Source organism: Caenorhabditis remanei, chromosome III (genome assembly GCF_010183535.1).
Source record: "Caenorhabditis remanei strain PX506 chromosome III, whole genome shotgun sequence".
Classification (NCBI taxonomy): domain Eukaryota; kingdom Metazoa; phylum Nematoda; class Chromadorea; order Rhabditida; family Rhabditidae; genus Caenorhabditis; species Caenorhabditis remanei.
This window is the reverse complement of record NC_071330.1, coordinates 10,807,976-10,832,289: the sequence shown is the minus strand read 5'-3', so window position 1 is coordinate 10,832,289 and position 24,314 is coordinate 10,807,976. Positions and strand designations below refer to the sequence as shown.

At 39.2% G+C, this 24,314-nt stretch overlaps 13 protein-coding genes across 13 annotated transcripts; 6 read left to right on the top strand and 7 right to left on the bottom strand.

The window, feature by feature from the left end:
* Positions 1-486: 486 nt before the first annotated feature.
* GCK72_010652 (uncharacterized protein) lies at positions 487-2,811 on the bottom strand (the record flags this gene model as incomplete). Its single annotated transcript, XM_053727973.1, has 7 exons — positions 487-717; positions 770-1,231; positions 1,282-1,425; positions 1,477-1,611; positions 1,738-2,116; positions 2,171-2,682; positions 2,737-2,811. The coding sequence occupies 7 exons, from the start codon at positions 2,809-2,811 to the stop codon at positions 487-489; spliced, it is 1,938 nt and encodes a 645-aa protein (XP_053587550.1).
* On the top strand, positions 2,178-5,959 carry GCK72_010650 (uncharacterized protein; the record flags this gene model as incomplete). The annotated part of the gene is made up of 5 exons (XM_053727972.1): positions 2,178-2,273; positions 5,041-5,285; positions 5,336-5,454; positions 5,500-5,598; positions 5,655-5,959. The coding sequence occupies 5 exons, from the start codon at positions 2,178-2,180 to the stop codon at positions 5,957-5,959; spliced, it is 864 nt and encodes a 287-aa protein (XP_053587549.1).
* Positions 3,508-4,162, bottom strand: GCK72_010651 (uncharacterized protein; the record flags this gene model as incomplete). The annotated part of the gene is made up of 4 exons (XM_003110949.2): positions 3,508-3,649; positions 3,698-3,791; positions 3,869-3,973; positions 4,018-4,162. The coding sequence occupies 4 exons, from the start codon at positions 4,160-4,162 to the stop codon at positions 3,508-3,510; spliced, it is 486 nt and encodes a 161-aa protein (XP_003110997.2).
* Positions 5,960-6,393: 434 nt separating the features above from the next.
* GCK72_010649 (uncharacterized protein) lies at positions 6,394-8,014 on the top strand (the record flags this gene model as incomplete). Its single annotated transcript, XM_003110675.2, has 4 exons — positions 6,394-6,435; positions 6,495-6,576; positions 6,992-7,743; positions 7,790-8,014. 4 exons carry the CDS (start codon positions 6,394-6,396, stop codon positions 8,012-8,014), a joined length of 1,101 nt encoding a protein of 366 aa, XP_003110723.2.
* A 165-nt stretch (positions 8,015-8,179) lies between these two features.
* Positions 8,180-9,163, bottom strand: GCK72_010648 (uncharacterized protein; the record flags this gene model as incomplete). Its single annotated transcript, XM_003110879.2, has 6 exons — positions 8,180-8,338; positions 8,393-8,539; positions 8,585-8,699; positions 8,747-8,874; positions 8,923-9,050; positions 9,094-9,163. The coding sequence occupies 6 exons, from the start codon at positions 9,161-9,163 to the stop codon at positions 8,180-8,182; spliced, it is 747 nt and encodes a 248-aa protein (XP_003110927.1).
* A 795-nt stretch (positions 9,164-9,958) lies between these two features.
* Positions 9,959-10,817, bottom strand: GCK72_010647 (uncharacterized protein; the record flags this gene model as incomplete). Its single annotated transcript, XM_003110825.1, has 4 exons — positions 9,959-10,109; positions 10,170-10,511; positions 10,559-10,662; positions 10,776-10,817. The coding sequence occupies 4 exons, from the start codon at positions 10,815-10,817 to the stop codon at positions 9,959-9,961; spliced, it is 639 nt and encodes a 212-aa protein (XP_003110873.1).
* Positions 10,818-11,283: 466 nt separating this feature from the next.
* On the bottom strand, positions 11,284-12,765 carry GCK72_010646 (uncharacterized protein; the record flags this gene model as incomplete). Its single annotated transcript, XM_003110714.2, has 4 exons — positions 11,284-11,465; positions 11,509-12,378; positions 12,430-12,544; positions 12,592-12,765. 4 exons carry the CDS (start codon positions 12,763-12,765, stop codon positions 11,284-11,286), a joined length of 1,341 nt encoding a protein of 446 aa, XP_003110762.2.
* Positions 12,766-13,293: 528 nt separating this feature from the next.
* GCK72_010645 (uncharacterized protein) lies at positions 13,294-14,886 on the top strand (the record flags this gene model as incomplete). The annotated part of the gene is made up of 8 exons (XM_003110781.2): positions 13,294-13,312; positions 13,358-13,582; positions 13,632-13,867; positions 13,915-14,076; positions 14,128-14,335; positions 14,379-14,562; positions 14,609-14,779; positions 14,835-14,886. The coding sequence occupies 8 exons, from the start codon at positions 13,294-13,296 to the stop codon at positions 14,884-14,886; spliced, it is 1,257 nt and encodes a 418-aa protein (XP_003110829.2).
* A 304-nt stretch (positions 14,887-15,190) lies between these two features.
* Positions 15,191-15,829, top strand: GCK72_010644 (uncharacterized protein; the record flags this gene model as incomplete). The annotated part of the gene is made up of 3 exons (XM_003110882.2): positions 15,191-15,442; positions 15,485-15,583; positions 15,629-15,829. 3 exons carry the CDS (start codon positions 15,191-15,193, stop codon positions 15,827-15,829), a joined length of 552 nt encoding a protein of 183 aa, XP_003110930.1.
* Positions 15,830-16,087: 258 nt separating this feature from the next.
* Positions 16,088-17,618, top strand: GCK72_010643 (uncharacterized protein; the record flags this gene model as incomplete). The annotated part of the gene is made up of 6 exons (XM_053727971.1): positions 16,088-16,185; positions 16,236-16,441; positions 16,490-16,808; positions 16,853-17,110; positions 17,155-17,355; positions 17,402-17,618. 6 exons carry the CDS (start codon positions 16,088-16,090, stop codon positions 17,616-17,618), a joined length of 1,299 nt encoding a protein of 432 aa, XP_053587548.1.
* Positions 17,619-17,872: 254 nt separating this feature from the next.
* GCK72_010642 (uncharacterized protein) lies at positions 17,873-19,310 on the bottom strand (the record flags this gene model as incomplete). Its single annotated transcript, XM_003110961.2, has 5 exons — positions 17,873-18,023; positions 18,070-18,803; positions 18,850-19,056; positions 19,104-19,211; positions 19,260-19,310. 5 exons carry the CDS (start codon positions 19,308-19,310, stop codon positions 17,873-17,875), a joined length of 1,251 nt encoding a protein of 416 aa, XP_003111009.1.
* A 921-nt stretch (positions 19,311-20,231) lies between these two features.
* On the top strand, positions 20,232-21,791 carry GCK72_010641 (uncharacterized protein; the record flags this gene model as incomplete). The annotated part of the gene is made up of 4 exons (XM_053727970.1): positions 20,232-20,325; positions 20,376-20,793; positions 20,846-21,652; positions 21,698-21,791. The coding sequence occupies 4 exons, from the start codon at positions 20,232-20,234 to the stop codon at positions 21,789-21,791; spliced, it is 1,413 nt and encodes a 470-aa protein (XP_053587547.1).
* A 159-nt stretch (positions 21,792-21,950) lies between these two features.
* On the bottom strand, positions 21,951-24,022 carry GCK72_010640 (uncharacterized protein; the record flags this gene model as incomplete). The annotated part of the gene is made up of 4 exons (XM_003110876.2): positions 21,951-22,407; positions 22,457-23,073; positions 23,120-23,618; positions 23,664-24,022. The coding sequence occupies 4 exons, from the start codon at positions 24,020-24,022 to the stop codon at positions 21,951-21,953; spliced, it is 1,932 nt and encodes a 643-aa protein (XP_003110924.2).
* Positions 24,023-24,314: the final 292 nt, after the last annotated feature.

The following is a 24,314-nucleotide window of genomic DNA, read 5'->3' as shown; positions in this document are numbered from 1 at the left end:
TTACGACTCCACTCCCGGTGGGGGGCTCTAGGGGGGTGGGGGCGATAAGTCATGAATACCAGGTTCTTGAACAATCGTCCCCCACTTTCTACTGGTGGGGGGTCATTGTTTCACACAGAAATAGAAGTAGAACCCCCCGCCGTGAGGAAAAAGCCCCCACCTGTTTTGTACTGGGTGGGGGGCTCTTCCTAGGTAAATTTCAACGTGGGGGACTCTACTGATGTGGGGGGCGATAAGTAAAGAATCCCGAACCGGTGTCTTCACTAGATTCGTTTTTATTTATTTATCAGTTAATTTCATGACGTTTTGAAAATCTCAAAAAATAACATTACGGTTACAAGATAAAGTTCATTTATATTCTAATTTTACCAGCAGGAGAGTTAAATAACAAGGTATCAACGGATTGAATCAACCGAAGAAACAGGTATAATAGGGAAAATCTACAGTAAAGATCATGATGACGTGAACCTTTTCGAATTTTGAATGTTACAAGTTTCTGGGTATTTTTGGATCAAATACTCCACCGACTGCGACATCGGTCCATTTCAATTCTTCTTCAAGCCAATCTACAAGATCATACTCCTTCATGTTAAGAAACTCTGATATCAGTTTGTAGGTGATAGTGGGTCGATAAGCTTTGGTGATAATTCCAATAGCCTTCTTTCTTTCTCTATCAACGAACAAATCCATTATGTAGGGGCACATTCTCGGAGCACTCTGGAAAGAAGTATATATTCAGGATAATGTGGATCTTAATAGTGCAACTTACTTTGAAAAGTTTGAAAAATTTAATGTAGTTGTTCATGGTCACTGCCCTCCGTACATTCAACGCGAAATCAATACATTTGTCTTCTTTCAATTCAGGTGTTAATTCACGAAGCAATGCATTGATATCAATTTTGTTATCCATTGCAATGTAGTACAACAGTCTGTAGGCAACGAACTCAGCTTGGTTGGGACAATTCTCAACTTCAGCATAGAGAAGTTTCAACTGTGATTGACACTTGTTGAACTCTTCTCTATCTGCATTTTCCAGCGATATACGGGCATTTATTTCATAAACCTCAACAGTGAATTCATCACGAATACGCTGAACAGTCAAATCTTGCCGGATCGATCTCAACTGACTTGTCAGGTATGAATATTCTGCTTTAGCACGATACTTGTCACGGACATTCTGAAGGGAAAGACGCAAAACCTCAAGTGGGCGAACCTCTGATGGAATTGGAGCCTGAAAATTATCGCGATGAATATGCAAATAATCGAAAATGTGCAACTTACAGCTGTCAATCTGAAGAATGATTTTTCAATGTTCTGGCAAGTTCCGCGAACGACCTGTCCTCTTCTGAAATATTGTTGCACAATACTGACCATCGGTTTTGAAACATTTGGCAAAGTTTCGGCGAAACGACGAGCTCGATCATCCTTAAAACAACTCACTTTTAATTGACACCCATAATTCTCAAAATAACTAACCTTCTTTGCTTGTGTATCAGCTCCGTTAGCCTTCCATGGTTCTTTCACCTTCTGGGGAGTTGGTTGCTTCTGCTTCTGTTTCTTATCAGCCTTTCTCGCTCTCTTCTCTGCCTTTTTCTGAGCCTTTGTTTTTTTCTGAACATGATTAGAATTTTTCAACACAAACTTATCATCATTGAAACTGTTATTTATGAGAGTGAAATCACAAATGTTTCCGTGCCCAAGTTTTTTTCCACCCCATTTCCCGTCTAATTCAAAAACCTGTGTTGTGGAAGAAAAGTGCAATATCTCAAGTGGATCGCTATTGTCAGAATCAGAAGACGCCCCATCACTATCACGACGAGCCCGCTTCATCTGGCTTCCACCACTATCACCGCCGTTAGAGAATTCATCACTACGCCGTCTCTGTGGCGATTTCTTTCTATTAAATCCGTTCGCCTGATGTGGCAACTTATTAGCCGGTGTCCACGCTGTGGTTAACTCAAAATTTTTTTCATGAGGCAACGGTTCGATGTCCCAGTTGATCATGTGGGCATTGCCTGCATTCAACAGAGGTTGCAATCTTTTCGCGAGATACTCTTGGGTTTTAAGACGATCTTCGGCAGAGTTTGCTGCTTCAAAAGCACGATTCATGTACCTCCTGAAAAAAGGTGGTGAAAGATGGGAATTAGTTGAAAAAACTTGTAAATCTTACTGGGCGGATGGTGGCGTTGGCTTCGGTCCTCCTGCCTGTTGCATTGGAGCTCCACGGCCCCGCCCGGCTCCCATTAATGGCTGTGGACCTGAGCCGCCCTGAGGTACGAACGTGTTACTGATATGTGGAATTCCCGAGGCATTGTTTTTTCTGTTCAAAGCAAACGGCTGGAACTGTGGTTTCTGTTGCTGGTTCCAATTGCCAGCGCCAGCTCCGGATCCACCTCCACGCCCCTTTCCATACCCATTATTCCAGTTCTGTTGTTGTCCCGACGGATAATTAAAAGAAGTTTGGTTATAAACTGGTTGAGCAGTAGCTGGTACTTGCTGTGGTGGCGGTGGTGGCGGAACATACGGGTTCCAAGTGGACGGATGCCACCCGCCACCGAATTGACCATAAGCTGATGGGGGATTTGCACTTGGGTACGGAAACGGGTTGTTCATCCAAGAATTCTGACCTGTATTGCTGTCTCCATACGATGCAGTTGACTTTTTCGTTGCTCCGCCTTGCACCTTAAAGAATAAATTTAGTTCTATTGAGCAATGAGACAAATTCAGACTACGAACCTTCATTAATTCTTCATTCGCTTTTCTCCAAGCATCAGGATGAGCTCCAGCTTCTTGTGGTACCGGAATCGACATCACTTTGTCTCTGGAATGACATTAAGTTCAAATATAATACATTAAAACGTCTTTAAACTACGAAAAAAGTTCACGCAAAATCGATTTCAGTACGCCCCGATATCTCAAGCAACAATTTTAGTTAGTTTGACTTACCCCATATCTGAAATAGCTCCAGAAAATTTAAAACAATCTTTATAGTTATATTATAGTATAGTTATAGAACGTCAATAATCCTAAAAGAAATTGAAGGCTGTAGAAACGTTTCGCAGAAAAATTTCGTATAGTCGAGGCCGCAAAATGAACTAAGCGCGGGTATTTATTGATTTTTAACGGAGTGTCGTTGTGAGACTCGAGAGAAATGAAGGAAAAATGTTTAGGTCTTCTGCATTCGAGAAAGAAAGACCCCACGGAAATTTGGAGAGACTTTGAAAATGTTCTAATATATTTAGCACCAAATGATTTGCAGATCAACAATTATTGATCATGATGATTTAAGAGTTGCAAAATTTTTGAATCGTTATTTTCCACATTTTAAAATTTTTAGCAACAACATAATTCAACTTTAAAAGAGAAGAAGGTAATATTAGCTGTTAAATCACTGAAAATACGAAGAGAAATATTACTTTCAAAAATAACAAACAATTCATTGGAAATCTATAAACAGGGTAAATAATACCCTGACCAGAAGCTAGAAACAAAAACTATTAAGAAACATTATTTTCCTTCGTTACTCTTTTTCCATTCCCGGAACTCTTCCAATTTTCGCTGTTGCGATGTCATTCCACTGGCTCGGGCTGCCGATCTTTCCGCAATGTATTCATCAGTGATTTTGGTTCGGAACGCAGGATCGTGGAATCTGTGATAAAATATGTTTAATTAATTAAACAGCTTAGTACAAACTTACTTCTCATATTTGCACCGATTGAAAAGTTCAAGAGCCGGCTTGCATGTGTTGAGGCCTGATACAGCGCCATCCGTCCGGAAACAAGAAACTAGGCCTGAAATCGAAAATATCAATAATTAGCAGACTAAATTTTGAAAAGTCTTGAGAATATGAAAAATCACGTATATTAACCTAAATATGATTCACTGCATTCTACACGTTCGATCCGTGTGTTCATTCGGTTTGGGATAATCACATCAGCTTCAATTTTACGCAAAGTTCGATCTTCCGGATCTCCTAAAAAATTTTATTTTCTGAAGAACAATAATTTCAAGTCTTACCTAATCCATGTGGCCCACCTGCTGAATAATGTGGCATGATATTTTTTTTGACACGATACTTTTTTCCTGTCTTTTCATCGGTCACAATTTCTCCTTCCTTTAACGACTCCAAATTATCCGTAATGTTTACTTTGTTATCTGTCATATTTTCTGAAAGAATTCATGAATAAAATAAATGTAATTTGGAGAAAAAACAATTGAGCTCCACATTAAGGCTGGCGAAAAGAAAGACTATTTGATTAGAAGAAAATAGGAAAAAAATACGATAAGAAGGTTTACCTTTCCATAGGATTGATAGAGAAATCAATATCAATCAGTTTAGACTATAAAACTTTGTAGAGCCCGAGCTTTGTCTCTCGAATCCGATTTAAAAAGATTTCGGCGAAAGTTTTCTCAAAATGTATTTGTCGTCTCCAATCTCTAGACCGTGTCAGTGGAGCGTAGTTGCGTCGCTCGAAATAATCAGGAAAATCTACCGTAATCTCGCCATCTGGCAACATCTGAACAGGAGATACAAAGATTCAAGAGTACTGTGAGAATTACAATCATTTATTGCTTTTCATATTTCTCGAAACTCGTTTCCTGGGGGGAAATAATTATTGTAGGTAGACGTTTTGATATCGTTCTGGATGTAGTTCGGAAAAAATCTTCCAATTTATGTAAACTGTTGTCTCATACGCATAGAAACTTCATGTTCCTATTTCAAACAAGTTGTAAACAATACTCAACCTCCTTTGTGAATCAAATGAACTTGAAAATCTACAGTAACCCTGCCATCTGGCGACATCTGAAAGGCGAGAGAAGAGAGGCAGTTGGTTACAAAATTCGCAAAATCAGTTCTCCATTTTCTAATACTCGTTATAATGTTTTGGGCTTTCTTCATTTTTTTAATTCATCCTGGTCTTGCTCACTCGTTGTCAACGAAATGCGCTTCAGATAATGGTATTTTCTGTGAATGTTCTCAAGAAAACTCGGAAATTAAGGTAGTGTTGTTTTGTTTATGAAAACAAAACTGGAATTCAGATCTGGAATTGTATTCGTCCTGGAGGTTGGTCAGAATGGTCGAAATGGTCAAAATGTAGAGAAGGAGTCCGAAAAAGAAGAAGAAACTGTAATAATCCATTGCCAATCGCAACAATTTGTTACGGTTCAAAAATTGAAAAACAGAAGTGTGCGGTTTCATCGAATATTCCTGAATACCTGTTTGGAGAATGGACCTCATGGAATCCATGGTCTCGATGCGATTGTAACAGTAATCAACGGCTACGGTAAGATAAGACTTCAGATTCAGGAGTTCAGATAATTTTGTTTTGTCCAGATCTAGGCACTGCAAAGGAAATTCTTGTGAAGGTTGTGATAAACAGTATGAAGATTGCCTCCCAGGTTCGTGTCCAGTGAGCAAGAAATGGTCGTCTTGGACAGATTGGGTGGATTACGGTAGCATAGCTAATTTGTGTCAATTGACGTTTCTGTGTAATTTAGGAATTGAGCAAGTTAGATATTCTGCATGGTGTTCCTCTTCAAACGTGGCAAATGTGGATGTTGGATTCAGAACAGAGGTCCAAGAATCAAATAAACACGGTGAGAATGCTGTACTTTTCATCATAAGAATATCGTGTCATTTTTCGTTTCTCCAGCTGAGTGGTCCGAATGGAATATGCATCCAGGAGTCACCTATCGTTATCGTATACTTCGAAACTCGAGTATTTCCATTGAGCATCATCTTCTTTCAAGATCCACGTCGTCCTGCCTTCCTCTATACTTTGCAATTCCTATTTTTTGTTTTTCTATTTTGACGGGTTTCATACTTCAAAACATAATTTTGTGTGTTGTCAATAGATGTCAACGAAAATTCTCGAAGTTGACTTATTCGTACGATTCCGATCCACGTGACTATCCATCTCACTTGATTCGTTCTCCGAAAGATGAGAGTTTTTGGTAATTTTAATAAAATCATTATTTTTTACGTCGATTCTAGATGATTCTAGAAGTTGGAAAATGTTCTTTCATCAGCCCACGTCTCACGCCACACGCAAAGTAATCAGTGATCTTCAATAATACGCGATGTATTTCGTTCTCTTGATACGAACGTCACCACATTAAAATTGATTTTCAGATCATGTTTTAATAATAGGCTGAAATAAACTTTGGTCAGACTCTTTACTTTTCTTCACATAACTTTTACATAGTTTTAATAGAAAAACTCAAGTTTCAGTGTTTTCTGCGCGAGTGCCCCGCCAAAAAAAAAATTGGCGCCCTTGCCGCACTCTCTCGAATTCGTATTCTCTCTCACAAAACCTTCTCGTTTCTCTCACTTCTCTCACTTTCTCGTCTCGACCGTCCGTTTCGCATTTCACATCATTCGTATTTTTCACGATGGCAACTGTCGGCGGCGCATTCAAGGACTCTCTCACCCAGGTTTGTTTATCGTTTTAATCATTGATGATCTTCTAAGATTCTAATGTTCCCGTCTTCAGGCCCAAAAGGATGAGCTCCACCAGATCGCACTCAAGATTGTTCAGGATGGAAAGGGAATCCTCGCCGCGGATGAATCCACCGGTTAGTGTTTTTCTGAAAGAATGAATATATGTATGGTATATAGATGATGCAAACCGTCACTTTTCTTGTCGTAGGACTAGAATTTCCTACTAGATTTAGGGATATAATACGTGTTCAACTAACTCTGGAGCAGCCATGCTGGGATGATGCGGTGTGCTTTCTAGCGTAGAAAGATCGAATAATCAGTGTTTCATGGTCTTGTGGTCGTTTTCTGTGTTCTTTCGATCTACCTCTCTCCTTTCTCGACTTTTCGATTGTTTGTGTTGTTGAAATTGGAGATGTTGATGCGTTGATAGTGCGAGCGATAGATAAAAAAGAGAGATAGAAAAATTGAATTGATACGCGGGAAAGACCGATTACTTTTTTACGAGACACAGCACAGCGTGACCCAGTCAGTTCAATTTGTAATTTGCAGGCACCATCGGAAAGCGTCTCGACGCCATCAACCTCGAGAACAACGAGACTAACCGTCAGAAGTACCGTCAGCTTCTGTTCACCACTCCAAACCTTAACCAACATATTTCTGGAGTGATTCTCTACGAGGAGACTTTCCATCAAAGCACTGACAAGGGAGAGAAGTTCACTGATCTTCTCATCAAGCAAGGAATCGTTCCAGGAATCAAGCTTGATCTTGGAGTTGTTCCATTGGCTGGAACTATCGGAGAGGGAACCACCCAAGGGCTTGACAAACTAGCCGAGCGTGCTGCTACTTTCAAGAAGGGAGGATGTGGATTCGCTAAGTGGCGCTGTGTCTTGAACATCGGAACCCACACGCCTTCTCACCTCGGAATGCTTGAGAACGCCAATGTACTCGCCAGATACGCAACCATTTGCCAAGCTAACGGACTTGTCCCAATCGTTGAGCCAGAAGTTCTTTGCGACGGAGAGCACGATTTGGCCCGTGCCCAGAAGGTTACCGAGCAAGTGCTCGCCTACGTTTACAAGGCGCTTGCTGATCATCATGTCTACCTCGAGGGAACTCTTCTCAAGCCAAACATGGTCACTCCGGGACAATCAAGCTCCTCCAAGGCCACTCACGAGGAGATTGGACTCGCCACTGTCACTGCTTTGAGACGTGGAGTTCCAGCTGCTGTTCCAGGAATTACATTCCTTTCCGGAGGACAGTCAGAACTTGATGCTACTGCCAATCTTCATGCCATTAACACGGTACGCTTTTGTTTTTGAGAACTTTCATATATTTCAAAACTTTTAGGCTCCACTTGGTAAACCATGGAAGCTCACTTTCTCATACGGACGTGCTCTTCAAGCTTCCGTTCTCAAGGCATGGGGAGGAAAGGAAGAGAACATCGCTGCTGCTCAAAAGACTCTCCTTCACCGCTCCAAGGCCAACGGAGACGCTTCCCTCGGAAAGTACCAAGGAGAAGACGCTGCTGGAGCCGCCGCGGAGTCGCTTTTCGTTGCCAAACATTCCTATTAACTGATATTAACGCATAACTTTTGTGAATAGATCGCACCATTCTCACAATCATTGTATAATTTTATCGCACCCAAATGAAGTCTTAAATGTGCAAGAACTATTTCAACCCGAAATCTAAAATCACGAAAAAAGGAAAATAAACTAAATGAGGTTATCAGGTTAAAATCAAATAATGCTTTCTTTGCTGCCGAACTCTTGTTTACTGATATCATTTTTCCGGAGAGGCGTCTGATCAACAATCGAGAGTTTTCCTTCTGCACTCAGCGTCAAGAGACATTCAGGAATATTCAGTTCACTCCATCCAAATGCCCAAAGATCATACACCTGAAATCAGAAGTTCGATTTCTAATAAAACAAAAGATGATTCTATGATCTTACATGAATGAATATTTGACGGACATGCTTTGTGACAACTGGATCTTCACTGATCAACTTATGACGTAATTTCACAATGATTCGTTCAACGAGATACGAATTCAAATCATGAAGAATTTTTCCATTCTCACTGAGAAGAATTCCAGCTGTCTGGAATAGAGAAATAATTTCCAGAATTTAAATTTTGGAACTCACTTCTAAATCATCTGTATCAGGGCCATCGTCAATGAGTGCGTCAAGAGACGAAAACATCGGTTTGATGAAACATTTCGAGACACATTCATCCATTTTGACATATACGGGATACATTCTGAAATTGATTATGTATGAAAACCGGGTCAGAGTGAGATCACTTACGCGAAAAGAGTTTTAACACTATTTCTGAACATCAAACGTGAATCGTTTCGAACAGAAAGTCGATTCCTGTAGTCGTTTAATAAAAGAGCGAGAACATTCGATGACAGCGATATGTCTTTTGTATCAGCCTGGAAACTCAATTTTCAGACAGTCTCATTTCAATTTAAAGACGAGACTTTATGGATGTGCATCAGAATGTTAGCTGCCAACGGAGCAAATCTCCCATCTGAAAGCCACCGTAATCTCATGTGTTCAGCTAGAACTTCTGTTGAATGTTGACCTGCCAGCATACTGTATGCTTGAACTGAAATTCAATACTTTTTTTTCTTCTTAATATCTCTGCTCACCAGGAATGGGTCCCTGTTGTGTGAGGGTTGCGAGAGATGCGAACAGACTTCGAAGTTTGTCGTCATTCATTTTTGATGCTGAAAACAAGAAAAGTGAAGAAGAGAAATTAGGAAGGCATTGGTATTTAAAATTTCCCCGGATTCATGATATGAACTATCAGGATATTCAATTCTAGTGCAAATGGCTGTAGAAAGAAATGTTAGAAAAATAAAATGTTTAAACTCAAGTTTCTTGAGAAACAGGTCAGAGAAACTGAGCTTCAGATCAGACTGGATGACGCAAGAGAAGCGAAGTGAAATTGAAATGAAATGTGAGAAAACCAAAGTGTTAGAGCGAGAAAATTGGGTGTACTCCACTTTCATGCTCTTCTATCTTTCTTCTATCCTTTCAAAATGCATGATGGCAGAGTTCAGGAGGGGCAGGCACTCACAAAAAAACCGGAAAAAAGAGAATTGAGTGAGACGGCTGTTTCGAATCATCAAGACATGTGGCGGCGAACAGAAGGCGGCTGAGCAGAGAAGCGGCTCAAAACACAGAGACAAAGGATAAAATGAAAACTTCAGCGTTCTGAAGTTTTGGAAATCAGACGATACAGGCTCAACCATTTTATATACATACCCGAGAATTCTTGGATGGTTCAATATAAAACAGCACACCGGCTAAAACAAAGCGATACCTATGAACTATAGTCATTAATATACAAATTATTATGGCACGCAGCTAATCAAATGAGTTTGGGGGAAAATGGACACATATTAGAACAATTAAAAATATATCACAGTTATGATCTAGGGTATACGGTAAAAGTTAATTTTGAGATCAATGGCCCTAGTGGGTGGGAGACATGAGTGGGGTTACAAAGTATCATGTTGACAGTGTGCCAACTTGTCTGAAAATTGATTTGCCGCTGTCTGGGAGGCGTCCCATTCGTTGCAGGATGACATAATCATCGTTCGAAGGGAGCGTCGCTTCTGTGGGCATCTCGTCGAATGGTCCAAGGTATCGAGTTTGGGATCTGAATATTGAGAAAACTTTTTTGAATCCATACTTGGCCTATTCTTCTTTAATTTCTTACTTTGCGAAGTACTCTCCAGGAGCTAGAAGACCACGGAAGAAACGATTGTAGTCCTTCGGAATTGCTCGAACGCCTGGCAACTGTGTGGGTGAAAGTGCCCGACGACGTGGTTCGGCAACATTCTCAACTGGAACAGCAATCTCCGGATTCGATCGATTCACTGGAGGTGGTGTGCATGGTCTTCTGTTAGGAACTCCATTCAGTTGTCGCAGAGCTCGACGCTCCGGAACTTGCAGAGGAGCAGGACGATTGTTACGTGGTGGGGCCGCTCTTCTCATAGCTCTTCGGATTTCTGGAGATGGCTCACGCGGTGGAGGGCTCATCGGTTTTTCACGGTTCGACCTAGGATCACAAATGCAACAAAGTGGTTATTGTCATTTGGAACTTACATTCTGATCCATTCGTTCTCTTTCAGATTAGCGGCTCTCGTCCATCCAGTTGGGAAGCATTGGAATGGATCGGCCGGCGGTGGACACAGCAGATCTGCTTCTACCTGAATGTTTGTTATGGAAGGCACCCATCAAATTTTAGAATGATCTTGTCTTATTAATAACAAAAGACAAATACTTTCGTTAATTCATTACTTAAAAACAATGAAAAACTTACTGCACGCAACTGCTCCAAACGATTGTTTTGAGCAATGTTCATAATTAGTTTGTAATGTTGGTGAGGGTGAACAAAAGAATGTATTTATGTTATAAAAAATCGAGGAGAATAATGACTGTTCGATTATTTATCAGAATAAGAATATTCCCGCTCCTTCAATCAATGCGGTCAAAAAATAAAATGAGGTAGATCAAAATTGAAGTAGACTTTAAACACAAAGATGCATGCCTAAAAATTTTATCAATAGAAATCTAACTTTCTGTCAAAGGGTATAGTATATTTCTGGTAATGTGGAATATCTCGAAATTAGAAAGTTAGCATTCAGTGAGACTCGGAAGCAATGAAGTTGTACATCACGATTTTTTTGAAGGAAAGTAATACAGGCAAAAAGGAGATCATAGATAAAGACAGAGGCACAAGAGATAAGTAAAATGAGACAAAAAAGAAATTTAGACACGCATATGAGAGATCCGAACAGACATTTATTCGTTCACAGTAAGAAGACCATCTATTCCGCAGATAATCTGCCGTTGTGCTCATTTCTACGATCATCACCTTCACGCTCATGATCAAAGAATTCCCCCTCATGTTGAATTATTGAATCCTCCAACTCCTGAGGTAAAGTAACGTCTGGATCAGCGTATTCTACTACAATCTTCTCATCGGGAACTACAGCATCTGGTGGCGATGCTGAAAAAAATCTAATTAAACACTGAACTCATAGAAAACTAACTTTTTCGTTCAACACTAGGGACGGGATTCAGCAGCTTTAAATTGTCCAAAATCGTTTCTATCTTTTTATCAAGATCTATGTTATCGTCTTTAACTGGTCTTTGATCGATGTGAAGTTGAAAATCCGGTCCAAAATATTCGTAGTAGTTGTTGAATGGGATATTGTTAGAAACTTCCATGTCGACGGCCAATGCTGTCTCATATGCCCAGCAGCGAGCTACGTTTCTTGGAGTATATCCACCACCACCAACCAACATTAATGGTAATCCTCTCGAACGAAAGTAGCTCACACAGTTACCATGACCTTTAAGAGTCAGATTGAATCTTCCAAGCCTATCTTGATTTAAAGAATCGGCTCCACATTGAAGGACCACTGCTTCCGGTTGGAATCTATACATAACCTCATCCATAACTTTTTCGAAAAGATTTTTATAAGCCTCATCTCTGATACCATCCGCGAGTGGAACATTTACAGAATATAATTTTCCTTTTCCTGCTCCGATATCAGTAATATCACCAGTTCCTGGGAAGAAATCCCCATGTCTATGAAAGGAAACTGTCATAACTCTGTCGGTTGTGAAAAAAGCTTCTTCGACACCGTCTCCATGATGAATATCGATATCTACGTAAAGAACACGTTTGTGGTGTTTCAGCAATTCCAATATTCCAATAACAATGTCGTTGGTGTAGCAGAATCCAGAAGCTTCGCTCTTTTTTGCATGATGTAAGCCTCCCATCCAGTTAATTGCAATATCGGCTTTTTTTTTGTTTAGTTTCACCGCGGCTGCCAGAGATCCTCCACAACTAAGCCTGCAGAAGTCGTACAGACCATCGAACATGGGGCAATCATCATTTGTTAGGACTGACGAAACTAAATGAATAAAACTATTTTATATGAAACGTTATAAAAAGAGACACTCACACTGGTTATTGATACCGAAGGATGTTACGTTATCTAAATTAGCTCCTTTCAAATAATTAACATATTCCTCAGAATGAAAACGTGTTATATCCTTGAAAGAAGCAGGTGTTGGACGCTGAAAACGAACTGTTTTCCCATTTCTAAAGAAAGAAATAAAATTACATAGATGGAAAGATTGCGATAGAGTCCATAGTTGAGGATGAGCTCATGAGCCATACGAATTCGATGGGGCTTCATAACGTGTCCCGGACCATAGTAGTAATTTCCGATGTTTGAATCGTAATAGTAAGCCACCCGTCTTTTTGAATGTTCTTTCACAGGTTGAGAAACAGTCATGATAAGAGAGAAGATATGCTGAAAAGGCAAATAAATTTCATGGATATGATACTTTGAATTTAAATACTTCCGTAATTTAAAAATTAAATAAATCACACTGAGAATCTATATAAACCGACGAAAAATGTAAAAATTAGTATTTTCTGTCGCGAAAAACTCAATATCGTTTGAAAAGTTCGAAAGAGATCCTATCGGTTCCGCGGAAGAGAAACTCAGTGAAAGTAGGCGGGGCCTTGTGTGCAACAACGCCGCACACTTGTTCGCGAATTAATTTACTACAGCTGAGCGAATTGGAAGGTGACTTTCTTCGAAGTAATATATTTATCCTTCTGAAATCAAAAAAGCTTCTACTATTTTTTTATTTAAAAAAAAAGTTTCGGACAATAATCGTTTTAAAAAATGTGAAAAAACTGTGCGATAAAGTTGCGAAAAGACTCCGCCCATTTTTCTGCAGGAGACTTTGGAAACTCACTTGGCACTGCTCCAATTCTTCCCCACACCAACTGATCTCGATGCAAACTGGAAAAAATGGATAATTCTGGAAAAGGTGAGAATATTAGGAACGCTTTGACCGATAAATTGTGAATTATAGGCAACAGTTTCACTTATCACGACATTCGCAAAAGTCAACCGCACACAACTGACGAGACAACCGTAGAAACGCAGGAAAATGAAGCAACTGGACCAGACATGGATATCGAGGTAGACATTTACAATGAGGACGTTGATGATTTCTATATCGAAGTAGTTGAACAACCATCTGGTTTGAAGCTACCGAAAGCCGATTCTCATTGTGACCGCAAGAACAGAAAAATGGGTTAGTTTTTATTGAATCTTTGGGTATTTCACTAAACTTTTATCTACAGAAAGAATCGCCGGAAGTATTTCCTCAGTAAAAGTTGATGCTATCGAGGTAGGAACGAGCGTTATTCTCGCAACATCGGATAGAACACTCACACACCCCACAGTAGACAAAGCAGTAAAAAACGGAATAGCAGAAGCTACTTTTCTTGGAGATATCTCCATAGAAGCGTTGGTTGAAGGAATGTTAGTACCATCAGCTGCAGATGGAAGATTTGCAATGCTGGGAACCTCCGTGATGGTAAGAGATTTTGTAGGTTTTGATTTGGGTAATAATTTATATTTCAGTGGAATGCGTTGAAGTCAAACATTCGCGACCTAAAAAGTTCTATTTCGGAGCAAACAGCACAATCATTTCTGGAACCTAGATTTGATGGAATCGACCTGCAACTCGCTAACGTTCCCAATTATGAGAGGAGTTATAGAATTCAAGCTGTTGGTGTGTTCTCAGTATGTTCATAGTTTTCACATCGTATTTTCATCAAAATCAGTGATTTTCAGAACGCCGACCTCGGCTACGTCTACAGTCTATTAAAATTTCGAACATCAGCAAAACTTCTGAATAAAACCAAGCAGTTTCTGAAAGCTTACTTCATCGTTGCTTGTCGTCCTCGTTGCATGATTTGGAGATACACTTTACGAAGATCTGGGAACAGTCACAAGAAAGCGATTCTCAATTTGCCTCAAGAGATTATTCAAACTGTTCTTAGTGAGTTAATCATCCAGCTTTCATATTCAAATATTTTTTCTAGCATTTCTCATTGATTTGACGGGAATCGGTGACGGCTCTAAACCGCTTGAAAGTCTTAACCGATCTACGCCGTTCTATCATTCGCTCGGGGAGGATGAAGCAGTTCGACAACAAAGATACCATGAAGCTTGTAAGCTAAAAGACTTACTGATGTCGTTTTTCAGAGAAACCATCACGGACTGTTTGTGAGTGGGCTTTCCTCTTCTGTTTATTCGTTTTTTTCTAATTTAGAAACGAGATTCGAGAAATGCCATTCTGCCTGAATACAGGAACCATGATAAGCCCACTTCGTGGTAGATCTCAGAGAAATGCAAGTGTCATGTGGAAAGATTATGAAAGTTATTTGAAAACGGAACATGATTTACCATCCGAAGCAAACATGAAAAAGCGAATCGCGTTTGAGTGAGTGAATTTTATTTCCAAAAATCGCAAAAATATATTATGAAATTATTTTCAGACAAAAGCTGTGTGATATTGTTCCTCGTGGTATCCATGTAATTCGTCGATAATTTTTTGAATTCTTGTGTGCTGATCTCATATTTTGGGCCGAAAACTTGATACTTGTACAGTTCATTTATACTTCAACTAATAAATGTTTTCCAAATTTTGAGCCAAAAAGGAGAATGAATGCACACTGGATAACTATCCAAATACCGTTCCTTTCTTATCCTCTCCTATGTTTACTCAACACTCTCGCAGTGTGTTGGCCGCATTATCGACATTTCTACCATTCAGAATGCATTTATTCACTTTTTCTGTGATTCTCTTCTCAGCATTTCCTAGTTTCCATTCCGCATCCGTATCGTCTTTAGAATGTGGAGGCAAGTAAAGGGAGCTGAAAAATTTAATAATGGAGGATTTACAGCTTGCTCATTGCTGGTCACTCATTTTGAACTGAAAATAGCTGGAGTAGATCCAAAAAAGAAAATCGAAGTAGGAAGTTTCCGAGTTTCGCCAACCGGAGAACAGAAAGGACTTAAAGAGATCGGCTATGCACGTTCCGAATCTCATTTAACAGAAATTATTGAACACGTGTGTGACGAGGCGAAACAATACAAACTTGTGGTGAGTGAAGGTTCGTATGCTTTCCATAAATAATTTCTTCAGGTAAATACATTGACCGGAAAGTCTGTATATGTTCATAAAGATGCTACATATCTGAAAGGAGACGAGTCATCGAAAATAAGATCACGTCTACAGAATGCTGTAAGTGACACGTGGCGTTGTGATAACTAATTCAACTTTTTCTAGTGTAACGACTTCATTGATTCTCACGAAGACGAATTACTGACATTCCTGAAAACAGCCCATGAAGAACCAGTCAAGACATTCTGTCATTACGAGATCGGAGTTTGTTCTTCTGTTGACGTGGCTGCTCTTCCACCAAACGAACCACCAAAAAATGAAGAGGAACCAATGAATCTGTCTGATATCCCTGATGATGAGCTGTAAATTTTCCGTTTTTACTTTTCTAGTCTTCCAATTTTTATCATCCTCTGCTCGCATACCACGGGACTTCGTTTAGTAAGATGTAATCTTATTGTCACTTTTAATTTATCTGGTTATTTATAGATTCTTGTTTCATAAAATATTATTTTCTTTATAACTCTTCCACAAGTTGTTCGATATTGTGATTTTTCAAAGTTTCTACTTCTTTTCCGGAATGAAAAGGATGAACATCAAAAAAAAATACTCTGTCATCTTTCAGATATGACAATCACTCCTATAACCACATTGGAAGAGTTGTGGAATTGGGAAAAACGAGAAGATGTTGGAAATGAGTACATTGAACCGCTTGCACATTACAAGTATTTACTTAGCGAACAAAAACTTATCGTGAACATTTTGAGAAGTTCAGATCGCATTCTGGGCCACAAATTCTTGTATGTCATGATATGAAAGGAGGATATTTAGAAGAAGAGACAGTAGAAGGAAAACAATTTGAAAACGAAAAATATCCTTATATGTTTCTGAATTGGTGGGAAATTGACATTTTCAATTATTTCTCTCATAACTTCGTCACGATTCCACCGGAAGGTTATACGAAGATCGCTCATAAACATGGTATTTCATACAGAACTCTCTCTATTTTTAAACTACCCGAATTTCCAGGTGTTCTTTCCCTCGGAACATTCATTACCGAATGGATTCCTGGAAAAGAAATCTGCTCCAAAATACTCCAGAGTGAGGAAGCAATGGAAAGAACTGTGGCTAGTTTGGTGGCTGTTTCCAATCATTTCGGGTTCGATGGATGGCTGATTAATATTGAAAATGAAATTGACGAGAATAAAGTTGATTTGCTGGTTCGATTCTGTGCGAGTTTGACTCGAAAATCGAAACAAATTAATTCAAACTCAAAGATTATTTGGTACGATTCTGTGCTTCACAGTGGAAAATTGAAATGGCAGAATGCCTTGAACTCGGAGAATAAGTAAATTTCAATAAACAACAGAAAGCTTCTACTATTTTTTGCAGTAAATTCTATGAAGCATGTGATGCAATCTACTTAAACTACAATTGGAAAGATGGAGACCTTCTCAGATCTGCAGAATTCGGGTTACTCGAACGAATTTTTGTTGGAATTGATGTGTGGGCTCGTGGATGTGTTGGAGAATTCAAGTGTGATCAGTCATTTGCACTTGCTAAACTGTTTCATATGTCTGTCGCTCTTTTCGGACCAGGATGGATTTACGAAAAATTTTCTAAAGAGAATCAGATTTATAAGGGAATTCAGTGAGTTGTCTGTAGTAAGGGTTTTTGTTAGTCCTAGGTTTTAGATTCTGGTCAAAATTATATCCTCACGTGAAGACTCGACCCCTGACTTCTGGAAATCTTTCAACAAATTTTGACACTGGAATGGACGGAAGTTGGCATTATCGTTTGAGCAATGTTAAACTCCAACCCCAAAACCTTACCACTTCTTGTCATCAAGTCATAGGAAAAGGACTTACCCTTTTCGGTCGACACAGGAAATTTTTGTAAGGCTTCTGAATCCTTATTTCCACTAAAATGTGATATTTCCAGAATATTCTCATTCGACAATATCACTTTTGAATCAATGAAGATTGTGTGCGAAAGCGATAAACCAATCGAAATGATTTTGAATCGAACTGAACTAATTTCAAAAATGAATGAGCACGAGTGGATCTACAAGTCGTCTGGGATTCTGGAGTCTATAAGCATTCAAACAACAAGTCATGATGAGACTGTGATCAGAATCTTCTCTGTCATTTCTCATTAATTTTCATTTCTTATTCGTTCATAAATAGATACATTCACATAAAACATATTTAATGCACAAATTGGATAAATTTGGTGTTTTTGGGATTCACATGAAAAGTAGCGAAGGAAATTTTGCATTGTACATGAACAAAAAGTAAAATTCTAGTCGTTAGAAATAAGTCTAGCACACGGATTATTAAAATACACAACGGCGAAAAGAAAGTGAATGGGGAAAAGTAATTGAACAGCATAATAAGTTAAATCATAATCGGATTATGTGTCTTGAGTAGCGAAGAATGGTTTTGAGTCCCTGTTGAGAAGTGTGTGACAGACACTGCAGACGTTAGCCAGTCGGTTGGATGGCCCACTTGGAACAGTATCTTTCAGACAGTTCGAACAAAATATTTTTCCGCAGTGAAGGCAGCTGAAAATTGGGAAACTATAGATTTGAACATCAAATGGATACTCACTGAGGTTTTGGTTTCAATCTAACCATCGACGTATCACAATTGGAACATTTATTCACATCTTCATCCCATTGCCATCGAACTTCTTGCTCTGATGATCTGATTTTTTCCAACTGGATTTGAAGACTTTGTGAGAGCTTTACGAAATCTCTTTGAACAACTTCAGATGTATCTAGTTCTTGTTGCAAGCTGGTGCATCTTTGTTTATAGTTTTGAGCAGTTTGCTCTACTGCTGATCTCTCATTCTGGACCTGTTGAACTTGGTTTTCAAGTTCAGCAACAGTTGCTTGAAGATCTCGAATTTGTCGATTGTTAGATGTCTGCTCAGTAATGGTTTCAGATACTTGTGCCATTTTACTATTAACACTTCCAAGTTCTGACTGCAATCGACTAATTTCGGCGGTGAAAGTGACTTCTTGATCTTCTCGGTGAGCTCTTTCCTCTTGAATCTGCGCACGAAGAATACTGATTTCATCTTGAAGTTGTTGTTCAGTATGCTCTTTTGCTGCACGCGTTTCAATTAATTCCTCCCTATTCTTGAGACATATGAACTGCAATTGATCTATATCAGCCGGTAAGTCGATTTTCTCCGAGCGAAGTTCTTGGGCAGCTTTACGGGTTGATCCAAGAAGTTTCTTATATTTTTTTCCTAACGTAATGAAGTCATCATCGGCTTGCTGGAGCTTGTCTCGAGCCAGGTTTAATTGATCTGTGAACACTTCTATTGACTTATCGTGCTGAAAACATCCAACATTTTTAGGAAACAAAAGTTTTAACAAGTACCTTTGCGCTTAATTCGTCAAGACGTTGTTCAGATTTTGCATTTATTTTGGCTGCTTCATTGACTTGATTCAAGCAATTTGTCGATAACTCGTTCATTTTCTTCTCTAATTCTTTTCTATAATCTCGTTCATTACTCAAATCTAACTGATATCTTTCAGCCAACTCCATCGCCGCTTTAACTTCTTCTTTTAGTTTTCTCTCGTTCTCCTGAAATGCAAACATTTTATAATGTATACAGTTCCCACGATTCGCACCTGCATTGTTGTCAAATTCACTTCATAATTCTGACACATTTCACATTGAAATGCTGGATTTGGGGAAACTTGCGAAACTTTCTTCATGACAGCCGTATTTGCTTGCTCCTGGAATTTACCATGTTTAATATATTGATTGAAATGGAAAAGGCTTACGCCAGCTTTTGCTTCCTGGGAAACTTCTTCACTGGATGATGGTTCTGACATATCACTGAAAAAATAAAAAGGTAAAATAATATCTTCTTTAGCACATGAAATTAATTAAAGCAGTCTCGGGGTTTCATTTCATCGTTGGAAGGGACTAGTTTTATAAAAAAACCTCGGCCATTTGCTGACTTTTTTGCAAGGAAAAAGAGTGTTGAATAGCCGTGAATTATAGAGTTTCAGGTTGTTTGATCGAATTTCTTTCAAAAAATATTTTGATAAAAACTAATTTTTTGATTCGAAATTAATTTAAATTTTTTAAATTTACATAAAGTGATTAGTTTAGTAATTTTCAGTTTTTGAAAGATAAAATTAGCGAACTTGATCATGCATGCATGCATGAGAAAGCGTTGTTTAAAAAAATTGTGATCATATTCAGTAAGGACAGTATATATACTGTTCCCATGGCTTCGTCTCGTGACTCATCGTGCTTGTGAAGCGTGCGCCTTTGATACAGTATCCTTTTCCATTAATTCCACATTTCATGTCATTTTTGATCTCAATTCTTTCCTTTCTCTTGATTTTTCTTATCAATTTACATTCTTGATTTCTTTTCAAAACGAGATAACTACAACGTATGATGATAACCAACACCATTTCTTCTCTCAAACCTTTCCTAGTAGAAATCACGCCGTTTATCGACAACTTTCAGTGTTTGGGATTCAATTTTATGCAACATTTTCTTATCTTTTTTATTTATACTGAAAGTAATAAAATAGGGGGCACCCATCTAACCATTCAATCATTTTAAATTTAAAAAATGGAAAAACGGACGTCAAAGAAGCTTTCAGAAAAATTCAAACTAGCCTGTGGTTGTTTCCCAAAGTCCCAACTCGAACCCGATACCAGATATCTAAAGGTTTCTTTTCTTTTCAGTTTATTTGAGTAAGAAAGTCATTAAAAATGTATATTAATGTGTTGCAGATGGCCGCCACCTTGAAACCAAATGCTCCGGAAATTCGCAAAGCAGCTCAGGAATTTATCAACTATTTGAACAAAGCTGTTACTCCATTCCACGGTATCAGAAAACAAAAAAATTAATGAATTTCTAAAATTATACCTTTTTAGCTACGCAAGAAGTGAAGGAACGACTCATTCAGGCTGGTTTCAAAGAGTTGCCCGAATCCGGGCATTGGGATATCCAACCGACAAGTAAATACTTCGTCACCAAAAATCGTTCCGCTATTCTCGCTTTTGCCGTCGGAGGGTCTTATAAACCAGGAAATGGATTCTCGATCGTTGTTGGCCACACCGATAGTCCATGTCTTCGTGTTAAACCGATTTCTCACCAAAAATCGGAGAAATTCCTCCAAGTCGGTGTTTCGACATACGGTGGTGGCATTTGGAGAACTTGGTTCGATCGTGATTTATCAGTTGCTGGGCTTGTTATTGTTAAGAATGGAGAGAAATTGCAACACAAGCTGATTGATGTCAAGAAGCCAGTTCTCTTCATTCCAAATCTTGCGATCCACTTGGAGACTGACAGGCGAGACTACTAATACCACCTACTGTAATTTTTTCCAAACTTGAAATTTTAGAACTACCTTCAAGCCAAACACAGAAATCGAGCTTCGCCCAATTCTTGAAACATTCGCTGCCGCTGGTATCAATGCTCCAGTCAAAGAAGATCCGAAGGGAGAGTATGATCCACGAAGTATTGTGAGCAACCATCATACACAATTTTTGGGATTGATTGCTAAGGAAGCTGGATGCCAACCAGAAGACATCGTTGATCTTGACCTTTACCTTTATGACACTAATAAGGCTGCTATTGTTGGACTGGAAGACGAATTCATCTCTGGTGCTCGTCTTGATAATCAAGTTGGAACATACACTGCTATTAGTGGACTGTTGGAATCACTCTCTGCGCCAGCCTTCCAGTCTGACCCACAAATTCGCATTGCTGCATGTTATGATAATGAAGAAGTTGGATCTGATTCTGCCATGGGAGCGTCTTCTGCGTTCACAGAATTCGTGCTCCGAAGACTATCTGCTGGAGGATCTACAACAGCTTTCGAAGAGGCAATTGGAAAAAGTTATCTTATTTCTGCTGATCAAGCTCATGCTGCCCATCCGAACTACCCGGCGAAGCATGAGGAAAACCACCGTCCAACTTTCCACGGTGGAGTCTGTGTCAAAACGAATGTGAATCAACGTTACGCCACAACCGCAACCACACATGCTATTCTCAAACAAATCGCTTTTGAAGCTGGAGTTCCTCTCCAAGATATGATTGTTCGTAACGACTCTCCATGTGGATCAACTGTTGGACCAATCCTCTCTACCAAACTCGGTCTCCAAACCATAGACGTCGGATGTCCACAGTTAGCTATGCACTCTATTCGGTATGTGTTGTTTCTTAAGTTCTCTTTTAATCAATTCATTTACAGTGAGTTTGCTGACACTTCCAGCATCTTCCAAGCGACCACCCTTTACTCGACATTCTACGAACGACTTGCTACTGTCCTCGCCAACATTCAGTAAATACATATTTAATTATATTTACTGCTCCTTCCCATCGTTTCTACTATTTATTCTATGTGATGTTCCAATACAACTCGGTTTTTCTTCTTGTAAAATGAACTTTTTACGATTAAAAACTTGATAGCGAATAGTACGATACAGACAATTAAATTTTCTTCTCTAAAGCTTCTTGTTGAAGATTTCAATTTTTGAGCTGATCGATGGCTGAATTCCAACAGCTTTCATGAGGAAGTAGAATGTTGCTTCTGTGCTCTCCTTGATCACTTCTCCGTTTCGGAATCCATGCCCTTCTCCATCGAAAAGCATGAGAGCAGTTGTAACTCCGCTTGCTCTGATTTTTTCAAACATCGTGACAGATTGATTCATTGGCACAACGGTGTCTTCTTTTCCATGCAAAAATGCGATTGGAGTTCGGATTTTATCAATATGATAAATCGGACTTCTTTCTTCATAAATACTTGCTTCCTCTGGATATTTTCCGATCAGAAGTTCGTTGTAACTCTGTTCCAATTTGTGAGTATCTTCATCAAGACCAAGAAGGTCAGCTACTCCGTATAAAGACACGGCAGCCTTAATAATATTGTTTGGGGAGATGAGACAGCTGAGAATCAAGAATCTGAAAACAGAGAAGTGAAATGATATTGACTTTTGCATACTGTATGTACCCTCCGGCAGAACTTCCAGTAATCAAAATTTTATTTTCATCTACTCGTCCTTGTTCAATCAACGCTTTCGCTCCATTCAATACATCATCTCTGTCCACGATTCCACTATTCTTATATAACATTCGACGGAATTCGGTTCCAAACCCGGTCGATCCACGATAGTTCACATCGAAGACAGCAATTCCACGAGATGTAAAGAACTGCTTTTTCAGATCAAGATTATTTTGAGCTGGAGCAGTTGGACCGCTATGACCGAGAAGAAGAACTGGAGGCAATGTTCCAGGTGGTGCAGTATATGAAGAATTCTTTGGTGGATAGAAATAGCCAGAGACATTGACACCACCTGATTTGAAAACAATTTCTTCTGGTTCAGAGATTTCCAACGAGTCAATGTCTGAAGAATTTCTCGATTCTCGGTGAACTTTCAATCGGAAATCCTTGTTTTTCAGATCGATTGAAATGACACTGGAAGCCCGTTTAGGTCCAGAGGCTATGGCAAAGATTTCTGAACCATTTGGATCGATTGAGAGATATCCGAACACTGTGTATCCTGGTGTTGGGATTTCTACAGTGACATCACCACTGCGTACATACAGAACTCCATCTGCATTCATAACCTGAAGAATCATATACTCAAGATTGTTCAGAAGTTGCTACCCTCACCAGATATTTCTTATTGATCACGTAATTTCTGAATCCAAGTTGCCACAGCGGGTAGCTGATTTCACGTTGGATCGGATTCAAGTTCTTTTCCAAAGCATTTGGCTCAGCAGCTGACCTGTACACATTCCACCAGTTGGTACTATCGTTAACAGTCAGCAGTTCTTCACCGTCCCAAGTTGGTTCCGAATAGTTTATTTGTTTTCCTGTTCCATCTTTCAGTGTCACTTCATTACTAGTCACTCCACCATTCAAGTCAGCCATCTTAATCGATGTCTCATCCCACGGCATGTTCGGATGATTCCATTGCATCCAAACAAGTCTATTTCCATTGGGAGACACTCTTGGATAGGCGTAAAAGTCAGCTCCGCTGGCAACGACGCTCTGATTTTTGGTTGAACGATCAATCGAGATTAGACGGTTTTCCGGGAACTTGGAATCTCCTTGATGATTTTCGTTGACACAAAACACGTGAGAATCTGTGACTGAGAAATCTGCGAACCTGGAATATATTCAATTTAGAAATACAGTGAAAGATTAAAAATACCTGAATGTTCTATTGTTAGCCTCAGCCAACTGTTCTACTCCCGAATCGGCTGACTTCTGATAGAAAACACCTTCGACAGTGGCAAAGAGCACAGATCCATCTTGTAGTACGTGAAGTGCTCCACCACCGTATTCGTGAACTGCGGTTTGAACAGAGAAACCATCTGCCCAACGAGTTATTTGGTCTCCATTCGTCGGTTTCGAGTACAGCTCTCGTTTTCCAGTTACTGCATTTTGTTCGATCCAATAGACATGGTCTCCAACAACTTGCAATTCGCAGATGCTTTTGCAATTACATTTTCCGAAAAGATCCGGAGTGATTGGACTGCTCCAGCTTCCATATACAGCTTCTGTTGTCATCCTTCTGATTCTGAAAAGAATAGATTCAGAAGGTCAATCGAGAAAAAGGTTATTGATCACTATGAGAAAGTAAAGTACTAGTGTTCGTCAGCATTGCAATGTTTGCTTTCGAAGAAATCAATATGAATTAATAACATTGAAATAATTTCAAAATTCTTCTCATTTCTCATCAAACTTTGAAATTTTCAAAGAAACATAGAGCTGACATACCTTGGAGAGAATACCACTTGAAATATTCGGAGAATTATCTGGAAACAGCGTTTTATAGTGTCTGATAATGACTGAAAGTGAT